This window comes from Eschrichtius robustus, chromosome 5, assembly GCF_028021215.1.
Source record: "Eschrichtius robustus isolate mEscRob2 chromosome 5, mEscRob2.pri, whole genome shotgun sequence".
Lineage (NCBI taxonomy): Eukaryota > Metazoa > Chordata > Mammalia > Artiodactyla > Eschrichtiidae > Eschrichtius > Eschrichtius robustus.
The window spans coordinates 1,414,810-1,428,351 of record NC_090828.1 but is presented as its reverse complement, the minus strand read 5'-3'; the positions used below and the strand labels follow the sequence as shown (position 1 = coordinate 1,428,351).

At 56.9% G+C, this 13,542-nt stretch overlaps 2 protein-coding genes across 2 annotated transcripts; both read right to left on the bottom strand.

The window, feature by feature from the left end:
- Positions 1 to 210: 210 nt before the first annotated feature.
- On the bottom strand, positions 211 to 5,103 carry COPS9 (COP9 signalosome subunit 9). Its single transcript, XM_068543670.1, has 3 exons — positions 4,993 to 5,103; positions 2,944 to 3,016; positions 211 to 475 (listed from the first exon to the last, which is right to left on the bottom strand). The coding sequence occupies exons 1-3, from the start codon at positions 5,053 to 5,055 to the stop codon at positions 438 to 440; spliced, it is 174 nt and encodes a 57-aa protein (XP_068399771.1). The 5' UTR covers positions 5,056 to 5,103; the 3' UTR covers positions 211 to 437.
- A 4,622-nt stretch (positions 5,104 to 9,725) lies between these two features.
- OTOS (otospiralin) lies at positions 9,726 to 10,633 on the bottom strand. The gene is made up of 3 exons (XM_068543755.1): positions 10,576 to 10,633; positions 10,437 to 10,463; positions 9,726 to 9,910 (listed from the first exon to the last, which is right to left on the bottom strand). The coding sequence occupies exons 1-3, from the start codon at positions 10,631 to 10,633 to the stop codon at positions 9,726 to 9,728; spliced, it is 270 nt and encodes an 89-aa protein (XP_068399856.1).
- Between the last annotated feature and the right edge of the window lie 2,909 nt (positions 10,634 to 13,542).

Here is a 13,542-nt window from a genome sequence, read left to right as displayed (position 1 = left end):
CTTACGGGTCTAACACAAACACCACATTAGCAACCGTGAGCTGTCACAATTACTCAAGGCCACAAAGCAAAAAGTGCACCGTGTATTTCTATGCTGAGACCTGTTTCTCTTAGCATGGAACACAGGCATGCATGTACACGTATGCCCAAGGAGACGTCTAGGGATTGTAATATTCACTCAGAAATGCAAGCATTAAAATCACCCTGCAAGTAATAACATCACTTTTTTTAATTGAAGTTGAGGACAAAAGGCGGTCACATGCCGAGATTAACAGGCTTCATCCAGATGGTTAAAACCATCTTTTCCTTCTTCGTTAACCATCTCCTAACTTCAAGTGATTTCCACAAGTTCTCCGGAACCAACTACAATTGTCCTTTGAGGCGATCCACCACACCACGGCATGGCAAGGCCTGAGCAAACGCACCGCCGGACACACCTCACTGGATATCATCGTCATCAAAGAGATCTTCAAAATCTACAAAATGAACAAAACCACACATTGATGGGGCACACGAGGTCTACAGCTGAGGAAATAACTATAAAATGAGTTATATGGTCATTCAAAACTAGAGAGAAAACAGTGAACAATCTGATAAAGGACTCTTCCCAGGACAGGCTCTCAGTTTTATCCAACCGGGGCTCATACGGTCCAAAGGGACAGTAGTCCAGAGTGCACCTTTACTCTTGTTTCTATTTAGATGACGATCTTAAGAAAATGCGTGAGGGCGTGTTCTGGACCACGTGGGCGACCCCTCACAGCCGTGCCTGCGTGCCCGTGAGTACAGCCAGGGCTCTGCTCTCGCCAGTGCTGCGTGGCGGGGAGGGGAGGTGGGCTGAAGCTGCCTGAGGCTCGCAGCCGTGAGCAGGAAACTGCAGAGCTGGGGGGAGAAAGGTGGTGGAGGGATAGAGCCCCGTGAGAACGACTCCCTTTAAGAGAGTCTGACCTATAGCTAAGCTTGAGAAACGCAGCCTGAGCCCCATTCCCACTAGAAGAAACGCCAGAAATTCACAGCGCACTGCACCCTGCAAGGGGGTCAAAGCCAAACTCATGGTTATTTCGTCCTTCTGTTTACTTCTTTGTATATTTTCTACATTCCCACCACGGGTATGTGTTACTTTCACAAGAAGAGAAAACCCCACTCATGCGTACCGTACACTGAGAATGTGCAGAGTAAACGAAGAGCCAGAGAGAGGACGGGTTGGCCCCCACACCCCTGCTCCCCGGGGGGAGGTGGCACCCAGGCACCTCCTGCCCCGCAGTGGGCCCCCAGCCCCGCCCCGCCCCCCGGACGGTCCCACCGGCACCCGCCTCTCCCACCGCCTGGCCGGGCCTGTGGTCCCGCAGCTCCGCCACTCTCCCCCCAGCCCCCAGCCCCCAGCCCCCAGCCCTGCAGGTGCCGCCTCCTGAGCACTGCCTCAGGATATGCCCCTGGCAACCCTGCGCCCACCTGTCAGGGCTCTCGTCCCCAAGCTGTCCCGGCCCACCCCCTGTCTAATGCTCCCATTTTGTAAAACACTGAGTGAGGAGAGCGAACCTCGTTCAGGGTTTGAACTCCACTGCCTAGGGGACAACAGGCCATCAAAACCTATCTGTTCAACCAATGAGTGAACAGGACTAAGGACAAGTCCTTCCAAGGCCACTCGGCCTTCTCGCGGGGAACGGCTCCCCGCACACCCGGGCCGTCACAACCTGCCGGGGCGGCGTCTGCTCGCCTGCGCTCCTCGTCCCTGCCGGGCTCGGACTCAGAGGGAGAAGCGCCCCCATCCGCTCCCGTGCTCACCTGGCCTGGCAGCCTGGGTCCTTCTCACAGGTGCTTCTGTCAGAATTAAAGGGCTGTTGGTGGAAATCATGTGAACTTGAACTCTAGAGCACAGCCAACGGTCTCTAAGCCCCGGGCTGGCAGGGGAGGAGGGCGGCTTGCAAGGAGACCATCAAAATGCGAGTGGATCGTGCCGTCCTGGGGACCACACACCCCTACCCGGGTGAGGTCCTAGCAGCGGCTCTGCACCCCGTGCTCTCCACACCTGCTCCCCCGGAGAACTTAACAAACGTCACCCCTCTCAGTCCTGCGGGGACGCTGCCTGGGGAGAGCAGCTGGGCTCCCGGGAAGGCTGCCCTCATGCAGCAGCCTGGCTTCTCGTTAGGCAACAACTGCCTGAAAAGCAGCCAGATAAAACAACACGGGCTCCGGCGCCAGAGAAGTTCGGGGCCGCTGAAAACCAACATGGCAAGGTAACGCCCTAGCTGCCACTAACTAGTGACAAAAGTTCTTTGTAGTGACAGGCACCCTGGATGAAAGACGGATGATAAGAGATAAAATACCACTTAACTCTCCTAAGAAAGCGATCTTGTGTTTCTACTTATGATTTAACCCTTGGTAGGGATGAATATACTCTACAGGAACAAGGCCTGAGGAAACCAGAAGGGAACACGAGAAGTACCCCCTCAAACGTATGTGAAGATTTCCTATAAAGTTAGTTTCTCACTGTTCATTTGGTAAAACTTCACGCATGTTCCCGAAACTAGCATTAAACCCTTAAATGCGAACAGCTCCCGGTTTCAGAGGAAAGGCGCGGGGAGGGCAGGCCTGTGGCTGTCACTCCGCACAGGCAGCCCGGGGGACGAGGACCCAGTGGCAAACAGGGAGAGGAAAGCACACCAGCCATCGGGAGAGAGGGGAGACGAGAAAGCCAGACGGACCAGACCCTGCTACAGCTTCAGGTGTCCAAGTGCACGTTCACGGCTCAAACTCAACAACTGGAACGTAAGACTGGAAGCTTTCTTCCCTCCTGAAAAACAGGGCTGCACGGCGTTCCAAGAATGGCACAGGATCTGGCCTTTACTGGTCTACGATCCAACTCACTCATGTCACAAAGTTGCTCCACTGCATAACTTGCAGAAGAAACAGATTAAAACCGGCAAGCCAATCCCAGCGTCCTTACCATTAAAAAAGTCTGCGTGAACTGCCTTTTCATTGGCTGCCAAGTCCATCAGGAGCCCGGTGCTGCCTCCTGCCTGGGGAGGGAAAGGAAAGGTCATGTCAGCGGGGTTTTCTGAGAGAACGAGTGGTATAAGTGCCACGCAGGCGCCACACCACTCCTGGGCAGAAAGTGTCCAGGTCGGAGACAAAACTTAGCCCAGGGGAAGGGAGGGAGTGGGAGCAGGGGAGGGAGGCGGCATTCCAAGGAACTACGGTGAGGGTCTCCTCAGGTCTGATGTCCCTAGACGCCTCTCGCCTTTTACGCAGAGTCCTGCCGCCGCCCCAAACAGCAGCACCGCTGCGTACAGCCGGACAAGGGGCCCCGAGCGCGCGCAGCACGGAGCCTGACCACGGCTCTGCTCCGGGCTGCTCCTGCTGCTTCTGAGAGGTAAACCACTTCCCCTGAGAAACTGACCTGCCGACCTGGGGCTCTGGGGAGGGGGGCGGTGCCATCACGGGCCGTCCCACTGCCACCACTCAACGGTGGCAGGAAAACAACGCCACAACCAAAGCTGGGCAATGTGGCAAGGATTCCGAGCCTCTTTTAGAGTCACATGGTGACAGCCAGAGCAGAGGCCTCTGGTGGCAGCACCCTGGACGGCTGGCCCCCAGGCCCTGCTGCCACCCTGACTCCCAACCGCCCCCAGGCTGTCTGCCTGCCTCTTGCTGGCTCAAAGGGCGCAGCACCTCCCGTCCTCCCTTAGCAGCAGGGACTCTCACAGCCTCCCTTCCCTCCTCAGGCGCCCTCCCCTGCCCCGTCCCCACAGAAAGCTGCGCAGATTCTACCTGTGACACCGCTGCGGAGTTTGCGCCTACCTCCCTCTGGAGGCACTGCCTTCATTCAGACCCTCCTCGCGCCCCCCCCATCCCCCTGTTTGTACTGCCCCACTCTCTCACCCCAAACCCTCCAGAGCGACAGCACCACGAACCAGTCGGAGCCGTCACTCCGCACCTTAAAGCCCTCCAGCGACTCCACGCTTGCCTAAGGTAGTGCCTGGAGCCCAGGGCTGAGAAGCAGGGGGTGAGTGCAGGTGCCTCGGGACTGGGGTGCAGAGGGCCCACCTGTCCCAGGAAGGCTACAGGCGATGCAGCATCTGCCTCCCAACCCTGCCTGCCCGGCTCCATCCCATTCCCGCTCTCCCAGGCACGACCTGCCCTCCCCTAGACCCTGCAGGCCTCGCTCCCGCTCCCGCCAGGCCTCGCCCCTACGCCCCAGCGCGCCGCCAGCATCTGGATGCAGCCAGCTACTCTCCTAAGCCTTTGCTGGGCCACCCCAAAGCCCGGGGGGTTCTATCAACCCGCACCGCCTCTTGATGCACTTAGAATTGGCAACCAGCGTCTCTCTGTGCCCCCGGGACGTCCAGGAGCACACAGAATGGGTTTGTCCCCCCTGAGGTCTGAGAAGAAGGAATAGACGTCCGGACCCCGCAGAGCCGGCCTGACACTCCGAGCTCACACCACCAACACCAGACAGGAACGCCCTGTGCCCAGAGGATGGGGTGACACAACGACCCTGCGCAACTGCGGGAGAGACCCGGGCCCCGCGCGGAGCACGGACCTGCCAGGCGCCCCTCTCCCCCGCTCCGCGGGCTGGAAGCCGCTTCTTTCCCAAGGGCCGTTGGTCAGCCGGGCTCTCATCTCCCCTCCTCCCAGACGGGGACTCGCCCCCGCCGCGCCACAGCACGCCACCCCGGCCGGGGCCCACTTCCTCCCCCAGCACCTGGCACGAGCTCAACCCCGTCCCCGGGGTCCCCACCAATCGCCCCTGCGGGGCTCCAGGCCGCGGGCACCGACGTTCACCGCAACCCCGGCCCGTAGCCATCCCGGCCGCCACCTCACTGGGCTCCCGGAGGCCCCATTCTCTCGCCCGAGGTAGGAACCGCCGAGACGGCGAACGCGGGCCGGGGAACGGGGCCGCGCAGGCCGCCGCCTTCTCTCACCCCAGACCCGGCCCGCACCCGACAGCTGACCTTGGCTCCGCTCCCGCCCGGCCCGGCGCCGCCCGCCTCACCTCGTCCAGATCCACGTAGGGCCCCGCGCCCTCGGGAAACATCTCGTCCACCGCCGGTTTCATCTCCGCCTGCAGCTCCGGCGTCCCCGACCCACTTCCGGCCCGCTGACGCCCTCTTCCGGTGCAAGCCCCGCCGTGGCAAGTCTAGACGCGAGAGAACGGCCGACTCTATGGTTTCCTCGCACCACCATCTGGCAGGTCTAGCCGCCGGAGGACCTTCCACGCTATGGTCCCCTCCTCCATTAGTCGGGGCGGGCCGGACTGGCCTGGTTGGGGCTGGGGTGGGCAGAGTCTTCGCGTGGCTGTCAGCACACAAGGGACGCTGCTCTGTGACTTCACCGCGGTCACAGGCAGTCTGGACCTAAGGGCCTGGCACTGACAGGTGCCCAGGAAATACCCATTAAAGAATATGAGTGGGTAACAGAGTAAAAAGGCAACCCACAGAATGGGAGAAGATATTTGCAAACCATATATCTGATAAGGGGTTAACACACCGAATGTACAGAGAACTCCTAAAATTCAACAACAGAAAACAAAGAGTCTGATTAAAAAATCAGCAAAGGACTGGAATAGACATTTATCCAAACCAGATTTATAAATGGCCGATAAACCTATGAAAAGGTGTTCGACATCACGCATCATCAGAGAAAGGCAAACCAAACCACAATGAGTTACCACCCCACATCCGTCGGGATGGCTACTGTCAAAACCCCCCAAAATACCAAACGTTAACAAGGATGTGGGGAAATTGGAACCCTTGTGCACTGTTGGTTGGAATGCAAAATGGTGCGGCTACTGTTGAAAACAGTATGGAGGTTCCTCAAAAGTTAAACATAGATTTCCCGTATGGTCCAGGATTCCACTCTGGGCATATGTCCAAAAGAATTGACAGCAGCGTCTCGAAGAGATATTTGTACACCCACATTCACAGCAACATTTTTCACAATGGCTAAAATGTGAAAGAACTCGGGTAGGTATCCATCAACATTTGAATGGTTGAGCAAAATGTGGCCCATCCATACAGTGGAATATTATTCAGCCTTTAAAAGGAAGGAAATTCTAACAGCTGCTCCAGTGTGGATGAACCTTGAGGACATTATGCTTAGTGAAATCTCCAAAAGACAAATACCGTATGATTCCGCTTATATGAGGTACGCAGAGTAATCATATTCATAGAGACAGAAAGTAGAATGGGGCTGGGGGAGGGGGAGGGGGAGTTAGTGCTCAATGGGAAGAAGAAATAGCCTGGAGATGGTGGTTGCATAACAATGTGAATGCACTTAATGCCTCTCAAAAATAATTAAGATAGGGCTTCCCTGGTGGCGCAGTGGTTGAGAATCTGCCTGCCAGTGCAGGGGACACGGGTTCGAGCCCTGGTCTGGGAAGATCCCACGTGCCGCGGAGCAACTAGGCCCGTGAGCCACAATTACTGAGCCTGCGCATCTGGAGCCTGTGCTCCGCAACAAGAGAGGCCGCGATAGTGAGAGGCCCGCGCACCACGGTGAAGAGTGGCCCCCGCTTGCCACAACTAGAGAAAACCCTCGCACAGAAATGAAGACCCAACACAGCCATAAATAAATAAAACTAAAAAAAAAAAAAAAGTTAAGATAGTAAATGTTACGTTGTATGTATTTTATCATAAGTTTTTAAAAAGAATGTGAATGAGAGAGAAGCGAGGGCAGGAGGGAGAGGGGAAGGGATGGTGAGGAAGGAGAGCATGAGCTATTTGAGCTAGACTTTTAAAAGTAGGTAAGCTTGGGGGCTGGGCTGCCAGAGAAGTGGGGGTGGGGGAGGGGGAGGGGAGGGGGGAGGGTGGTTCCAGAGAGACAGGAATTGAGCCTAGATTGAGCAGGGATTGTGGCCCGGGTCAGGCGTGGGTGGACAGCGCAGGGCCAAGGGAGAAGGGAAGGTGACTGGCCGGGTGGGTGAGCCTCCAATGTCACCATGACACGAGTCACCCCAAGTGCCTGCGGGAAAGTCAGACCAGTGAAGCCTGAGTCCATGGTACCAGCCAACTCCCCTTCTGAGTAGTTTCAAAGCACAGGGACCCCCATTCCTGTGGAGGGGTGAGGTCTCCAGGAGAGCGGGGCACAGGGTCCGCCCCAGGGGACACTGATGTCTATGGACGAACAGAACCAGGACAGTGACGTCACGGAGGTGGAAGGTCAGGGTCGGATTGGGGGACCCCCTGAGAGCACTAGGGGATTGGGGCTGTCGCTGGGCGATCACGTCCAGACCACATCCTTTGAGAGTGAAAGGGACCCTATTGGTGACTGCTCCAGGACAACAGGTGTGGACAAAGAATGTTGCTGGCCGTAGCAGTAAACAAAGGATGTTGAGGCCATCAGGCCATCAGCCTCTGCAGCGGCTCCCACTGTGCACCCTGAGGGGATTCAGGATGGAGGAAAGCAGGATCCTGGCCCTAGATAGTTAAGGTGCATATCAAAGGAATAATTTCAATAAGCCCAGACGCTTGCATCTTCCCATACATAGAAAAGCACTAAATTCATTAACTTGAGATGTCTGGTTTTCTTTAATTAGCAGGAATCTTTTGATGTCCCAACTACCTAGTCTTTTTCGGCAAAAACTCCTACAGATCCTGGCTCCTCCCTTCCCTCTTCAGGACCATCCGATCTGAGAGGCTGTCTCCTGAGCTTAAGTCCTCAGTATGTCTGCCAAATAAAACATAATTCTCAACTTTTAGGTTGTGCATTTTTTTCAGTCGACACGGGCATTGACTGCCGGGCACAGCGGGCGTGTGGTCCCCCAGGCCATCAGCGGCCGAGGCAGGGATGAGAAGACAGTGGCTGCCAGTGGTGCTTGTTGGTAGCGAGCATTGAGGGGTGAAGCCGGCTGAGGACGTGGGGCAGGAAGTGGAGGGGTCCCCCGCCACCAGGTCTGACTGTGAAGGGAAAGCAGGAGGGGTGCACAGAAGAGAAGGGAAGCTGTGTGTGCGCAGGTGAACAGAGAGGGTCACGGCCAAACCTGAGTCCTAAATGGGGAGCCAGGTGCCCCCGGGGCCACAGGGCAGGCAGGTAGGGCATCTGCTGAGGCTTGCTTGAGGGTGGGGCTTTCTTCTTCTGAGAACAGAAGGAGGGCAGCTGGGACTTTGAAGACACGTAATAATGCAGCTGTGTGTCCTGGGTGGTCATGGGTGTGTCCAAGAGGGGACCCAGCTCTGGCCAGGGCACCCCAGGGGCTTCCCCGGAAGGCACACGGGAGGCAGTCCTTCGAGCACTTTTGAGGGGCATCTGGAGCCGTCATTCTCCAATGCTTGACGTAACTGGATGCATGAAAATCCGAGTGGCATGTAAATGACCTCACACACACAAAAACACACACGCACGGGCATGAATTACCACACAGGTTGGCACCATGTCCAGGGGGTGAGGGTGCCTTTCATCTGGTACGTTTGGTCAAGGCCCAGCTGCCACAAGTGGACTCTCCTAGGAGTCGGGACGTGTGTGTGTGTGTGTGTGTGTGTGTGTGTGTGTGTGTGTGTGTGTGCAGTTAATTTACAGAAACCAAACTCAGACCAGCTCAAGGGGGAAAAGAAACAAAGAATGTACTGGTTTTTCCCGAAGCGACAGGCTAGGCCAACAGTTTCTTCCTCTTTCCAATTGAAGCCTGGACACAGGGAGGGAAGCTACCCGTTGGCCACAGGAGGTGGAGACAGAGGTGAGGGCAGGAAGCCTTGCTGCACGGCTGGGGCCAGTGGGCAGCCACTGCCTGGGCACCGCGGCCACCTCCCCTCCCCCTCCCAGGTCCCTCCCAGCACAACTGGGTGTCCATGCCAGGGTCCCGGGAGAGAACTCTCAGAATAACCCCTACTTCTCACTCACCTTAAAGGACAGCCTGCAGACCCTCGAGGCTGCACACAGGATGGAATTCATTCCCATCCCATATTTCCAACGAACAGAACACACGGCACACGAGTTTCACAAAACCTTACAAAATTCTTGTTATGTGTAATTGTTTCTATGGTTAGATGCTAGTACAAATACTAGTGTCTAAAGTTAAATAGGAAGCATTTTCTATTATTTTATTTTTAAAGAAAAGCAGGTTGCAGCCCATTAAACCGATTTCTTTGCCATCTGATGGGGTGTGGCCCGAAGCTCGTGCGCCCTGGCTGTGCCCAGGGCAGGCAGCCCCAGGCCCCCCAAGTCCCCGAATCTGCACTGCTGGTGGTCATGTTTTGGAGGGCCTTCTGCCTGCAGACCCAGTGGCCAGGCATCCGGCGATCCCCACAGACCAGCTGCCCTGGTGTGAGTTGAGCGTGAGGGGTGGAGCCCCGGCAGGGCGCCCAGCCCAGGGAGGCCGCTGTGGGTCTGCCTGCTGTCCAGCTCGGTGGCCAAGGTGGGGGTTCCTGGGGCGCAGCTGCCTGGACGGGACCTGGGTCCCGTCAACAAGCCAGGCAGTTACCTGCTGTCTGCTTGCCTCAGTTTCCCCACCTACACTCCGGGGATCCTCCTAGGGTCAGTGTGAGGAGAGGAGGAGTCGCAGTTGGTGCTCTGGGGACAGAAATCATGCACAGGCCTTTCTAAGACATGTTCCCTGATGGTCAAGAGGGGCCAGGCTGACTTGTCAAATGAGAGTAAGTGGAGCAGAGTGGAGATGCTTCTCCGAAGAAAACCAAGAAGACCACCACGTGCGTCGTGCATTCAAGTCAGGAGTTTATTCAGTACGAGGCCGGCCCGACACCCACGGGGTGGGAGCCCCCGTGCCCCAGATGCTCACTCCTCCCTGTAGGGGACGTGGAAGCCCAGGGTGGTCCCCAGCGGGAAGTGGGCGAAGAAGGTGCGGGCCATGTCCTCCAGCTGGGGGTAGGCCCCCAGGGCCTGGAAGTGCTGCACGTAGTTCCAGAAGTCGGACGTGGAGAAAGGCCAGTAGGGCATGGCCGGCAGCTCGGCGTAGGGGTCTGGAGGGAGGACAACTGGCTCAGGGGCTGACCCATCCGGTCCTGCCCGGAGGCACTGAGCCTGGTCACCGAGGAGCAGCCGGGGGTAACACCAGCCCTGCCCCTCAGGACTCCTGGCCTGGGGGACAGAGGAGGGGAGAGGGGGAGAGTCTGGCCCATCCTGGAGACGCTTAGCAGGACTGAATCGCATGGTGGGATGTAGGGCATCCGGGTGGGATTCAGAGGAGACCACAGCCCCCAGCCTTGGAGTCTGCATGCTCTGCACCAAGGTGGGACGAGGGGCCTGAGAGAGAATGCTGGGGTCCTCGGGGGCCCAGAGGGTCTCTCCTGCCCGGTGTGTCCCCAGTGGCGGGAGGACAGGGCCCAGGGAAGAGGCTCCAGTCCCTCTGCCTGTGCAGCTCAGCCTCCACCTGACCGGGGCTCCCACTTCCCCTGCTCTGCACAGAGGCCAGCTCCCACCCGGCCACTCTTCTCCCCCCACCGCCCCCAGACACGTGAGACCCGAACCGGGAAAGCAATACGGTACCTCCTTCCTCCTGCACCGGCTTGGCCCCTGCGAGGGAAGGGAGAGAAGTCACCCCAGAGGCCCCCCAGGAAGGACCTCACCACCCACCGGTACCCCAGTGCCTAGACAGGACAGCACAGGAGGACAGGCAGCCCGTCACCTGCCAGAGGCCCCAGCAGGAGGCAGAGGGCCAGCCCGGGCACCAGGCAGGTCTTCATCTTCCCCAGGCCCGTCCCCCACCGACCGACGGTGCTCAGGTCCACCTGCAGCAGGAGGAACCCAGACAGGTGAGACCACCGACCCCTCGGACCGCCACTTCTCCCCGCCACCCACGAGTGGGCCACTCCTGGGAAAACAGCTCTGGTAAAAAGAGAAGTTGTCAGTGTTTTCATGACAATTTCAATTTCAGCGGCTTCAAACCGTTCTTCTTCGGAGGCTAAACCCCCGAGGCAGAATCAGTTGGCCTTATTGAATTTAACTATTCAAGGAATGTCCCCGCCGCATCTGCCCTCCCCAGAGGTTACCTTGCAGCTGCTGTCCCCCAGCCGTGTAGCCTGATGGGCATCTGCTGCCAGCGCACAAGCTCCTCTTTATAAAAGGCCAGGGACGAGGGACAGACGTCACCTCCGTGAACCTTCAAACTGAATATTTCATCCCCGCCCAGAGGACTGAGGGCTCCTGTGACCCTGCTGGCAGCCAACTCCCAGAAGTCCACTTTTGGCAATCTGATCCAAAGATCAAATTGGGAGAAAAACATTTTTGCACAGGCCCAAGATTCTTAGGATTGAATTCAACATTGGTACTCAAAATAAACCCAATTTCCTTTCTACCAGGAGAGAAAGACATTCTAAGTGTGACATTGGGGCTGCGATGCCCTCCTTGTGGGACCAGGGTAATCACAGAGCTGCCCCAGGGACAGGCAGGCAGGACGGGACCCTCGGGGAGCCAATAGCAGCCCTGGGCCAGCAGCCCCCGCCGACAGGTCACCGCTGAGCCGCGTGACAGGCAGGAAGCGAGGGTGTCCAGCCTGATGTCCCATCCGCAGACTGGCGCCTTCTGGCTTATAAGCAGTGATTAAGTCTGTCGCCACGCAAGACAGCTACTTAGCGGGTGACCATTACAGGTTACTCAGGTGTGAGGGGACTGGCCCCCAGATGGGCAGGAAGGATGTCTTCTGGCAAAGAAGCCCCAGCAGGGTTTAGGGGTTCGGGTCCCCGGCTCCACCAGAATCTGCTCACACGTCCCCACCCAAGTGAGCAGGGGCTATTCTTCCCCCCAGAACGCCCAGACTTTCAGAGATGGGACCCGAGAGTCATGTGTTCAACCTGCCTGTGATGCGGCCACACACCAGGCTGAACTTTGGGTTTTATTTTCAGAAGTCGGACCCTGTGCCTCCAAGAGAGAAATTCTTTTAGGGAAGCTGAGCTGGGGTCCTCAGGTGGGCACTTGGTAACTGTGCCGGGGTCCCCAAAACTTCTCCCAGGTTCGCTAGGGGGACCCCCAGGACTCAGCAGAGGCCGCACTCACAGCTGGATCCAGGACAGAGAAAGGATACAAAGCAACATCGGTAAAAGGAAGGGGCGCAGGGACAAGTTGGGGACCAGGCGTGAGCTTCCAGAGCCCCCTCCCCTCACATGACGTGCTTAGCTCCCCACCGCCAGCCGTGATGCCCGTGAGGTGCTGTCTCCCCAGGGAGCCCGTCAGAGACACAGCACCTGGGGCTTTTCCTGGGGGTGGTTGCGGGCACCTGTGCCTGGTGAAGGTTCCAGACTCCCAGGAGGAAGCGGCACTCGGCACGAGCCTCACTTGGCACAAACGTTTAGGGGCGGCGAGGCCCTCTCCTCCACGAGGGGGCTGGGGACCCTCCCGGGAGCCTCCAGCCCAGGGCCAGCCTTGCGGGCAGGCCCGTCTGAGGGGCTTTTCTGCACAGCATAGAAGCTTTCTGGTTCTCTATCTGCCCCTGGCTGGGAATTTTAAGCTCTGAGCTCATCATTTCCTTTCCCCAAATTCTCCAGCACACTTAGAAGCTACCAGCCAACCCCACAGTCTTTACCCCTTATTCCCACTAAGGGGCGGTGACAGCAGCTGCCTGGTCACCCACAGCTGTGCCTCCTGTAGGCACTTGGCTTCAGGACTTGATCTTGCACTTAGTGCCGTGGACGACGGAGGCCCTTGACCACTGCGAACGGCACCATTGATGTCCGGCCAGAGAACCAGCTCCCGAGTCCCTCCTGACCCCTCTAATCCCCTGGGCGCCTCTCCCGGCTCCAATACTCTACCCAACAGGGCCACTAAGGGGACCCGGGGCTTAGGTAGGAACAGGCCTTACGCAGTGTGGGGAGTTGAGGAGGTGAAGTCTGGAAGGGCGGGCGGGAGCCAGGCTCCGCGGGGTCTTGCGTCTGTGTGTTTCGGGCCCCGCGTTGCGGTGGCCCTGGGACCGCCGGTGCTCTGGGGGGACGTGTGCAGCTGGCCGGGGCGCGGCGTGGAGCGGGGACCAGCCCGTCTTGCTACCGTCATCACCACGTTGTCCATCACTAACGATTCCATGTCTGAAGATGATGTGCAAACATCCCTGTGATGTTGGGGAAAATGAAATAAAATTACAAGTACTTATTTTATAACTGACTACTTAACAGAAAAAACTATACATAGAGAAAGGCCACAAGTAATGAGCAGTGATGGTGTTGGGAGCTATGGGTATATATGTTTTTCCTTCTTTCTGGGTATTCGTATTTTCCTTAATTCATTACTTTTATTTTTTTAACTTAATTTTTATTTTATATTGGGGTATAGTTGATTTACAATGTTGTTAGTTTCAGGTGTACAGCCAAGTGATTCAGTTATACATGTACATATTTCCATTCTTTTTCAGATTCTTTTCCCATATAGGTTATTGCAGAATATTGAGTAGAGTTCCTCCCTGTGCCGTACAGCAGATCCTTGTTGATTATCTATCTTATACATAGGAGTGTGTATATGTTAATCCCAAACTCCTAATTTATCCCTCCCCCACCTTTCGCCTTTGGTAACCATAAGTTTATTTACTTTTATAATGGAAAAAGAAATCTTAAAAAAAACCCCACCACCCCAAGCTCCCTGTTACTTAGCTTTCTGATCTGCTGGCCTG

Excerpts from the sequence above, each read along its gene's own strand:
- OTOS (XM_068543755.1), bottom strand. The coding sequence starts at position 10,633 with ATGAAGACCTGCCTGGTGCCCGGGCTGGCCCTCTGCCTCCTGCTGGGG. Across the intron at positions 10,464-10,575 it reads CCTGCTGGGGCCTCTGGCAG|GGGCCAAGCCGGTGCAGGAG; the intron begins GTGACGGGCTGC and ends CTTCCCTCGCAG. Across the intron at positions 9,911-10,436 it reads GCCGGTGCAGGAGGAAGGAG|ACCCCTACGCCGAGCTGCCG; the intron begins GTACCGTATTGC and ends TCCTCCCTCCAG.
- COPS9 (XM_068543670.1), bottom strand. The coding sequence starts at position 5,055 with ATGAAACCGGCGGTGGACGAGATGTTTCCCGAGGGCGCGGGGCCCTAC. Across the intron at positions 3,017-4,992 it reads CCTACGTGGATCTGGACGAG|GCAGGAGGCAGCACCGGGCT; the intron begins GTGAGGCGGGCG and ends TTCCCTCCCCAG. Across the intron at positions 476-2,943 it reads TCACGCAGACTTTTTTAATG|ATTTTGAAGATCTCTTTGAT; the intron begins GTAAGGACGCTG and ends TTCATTTTGTAG.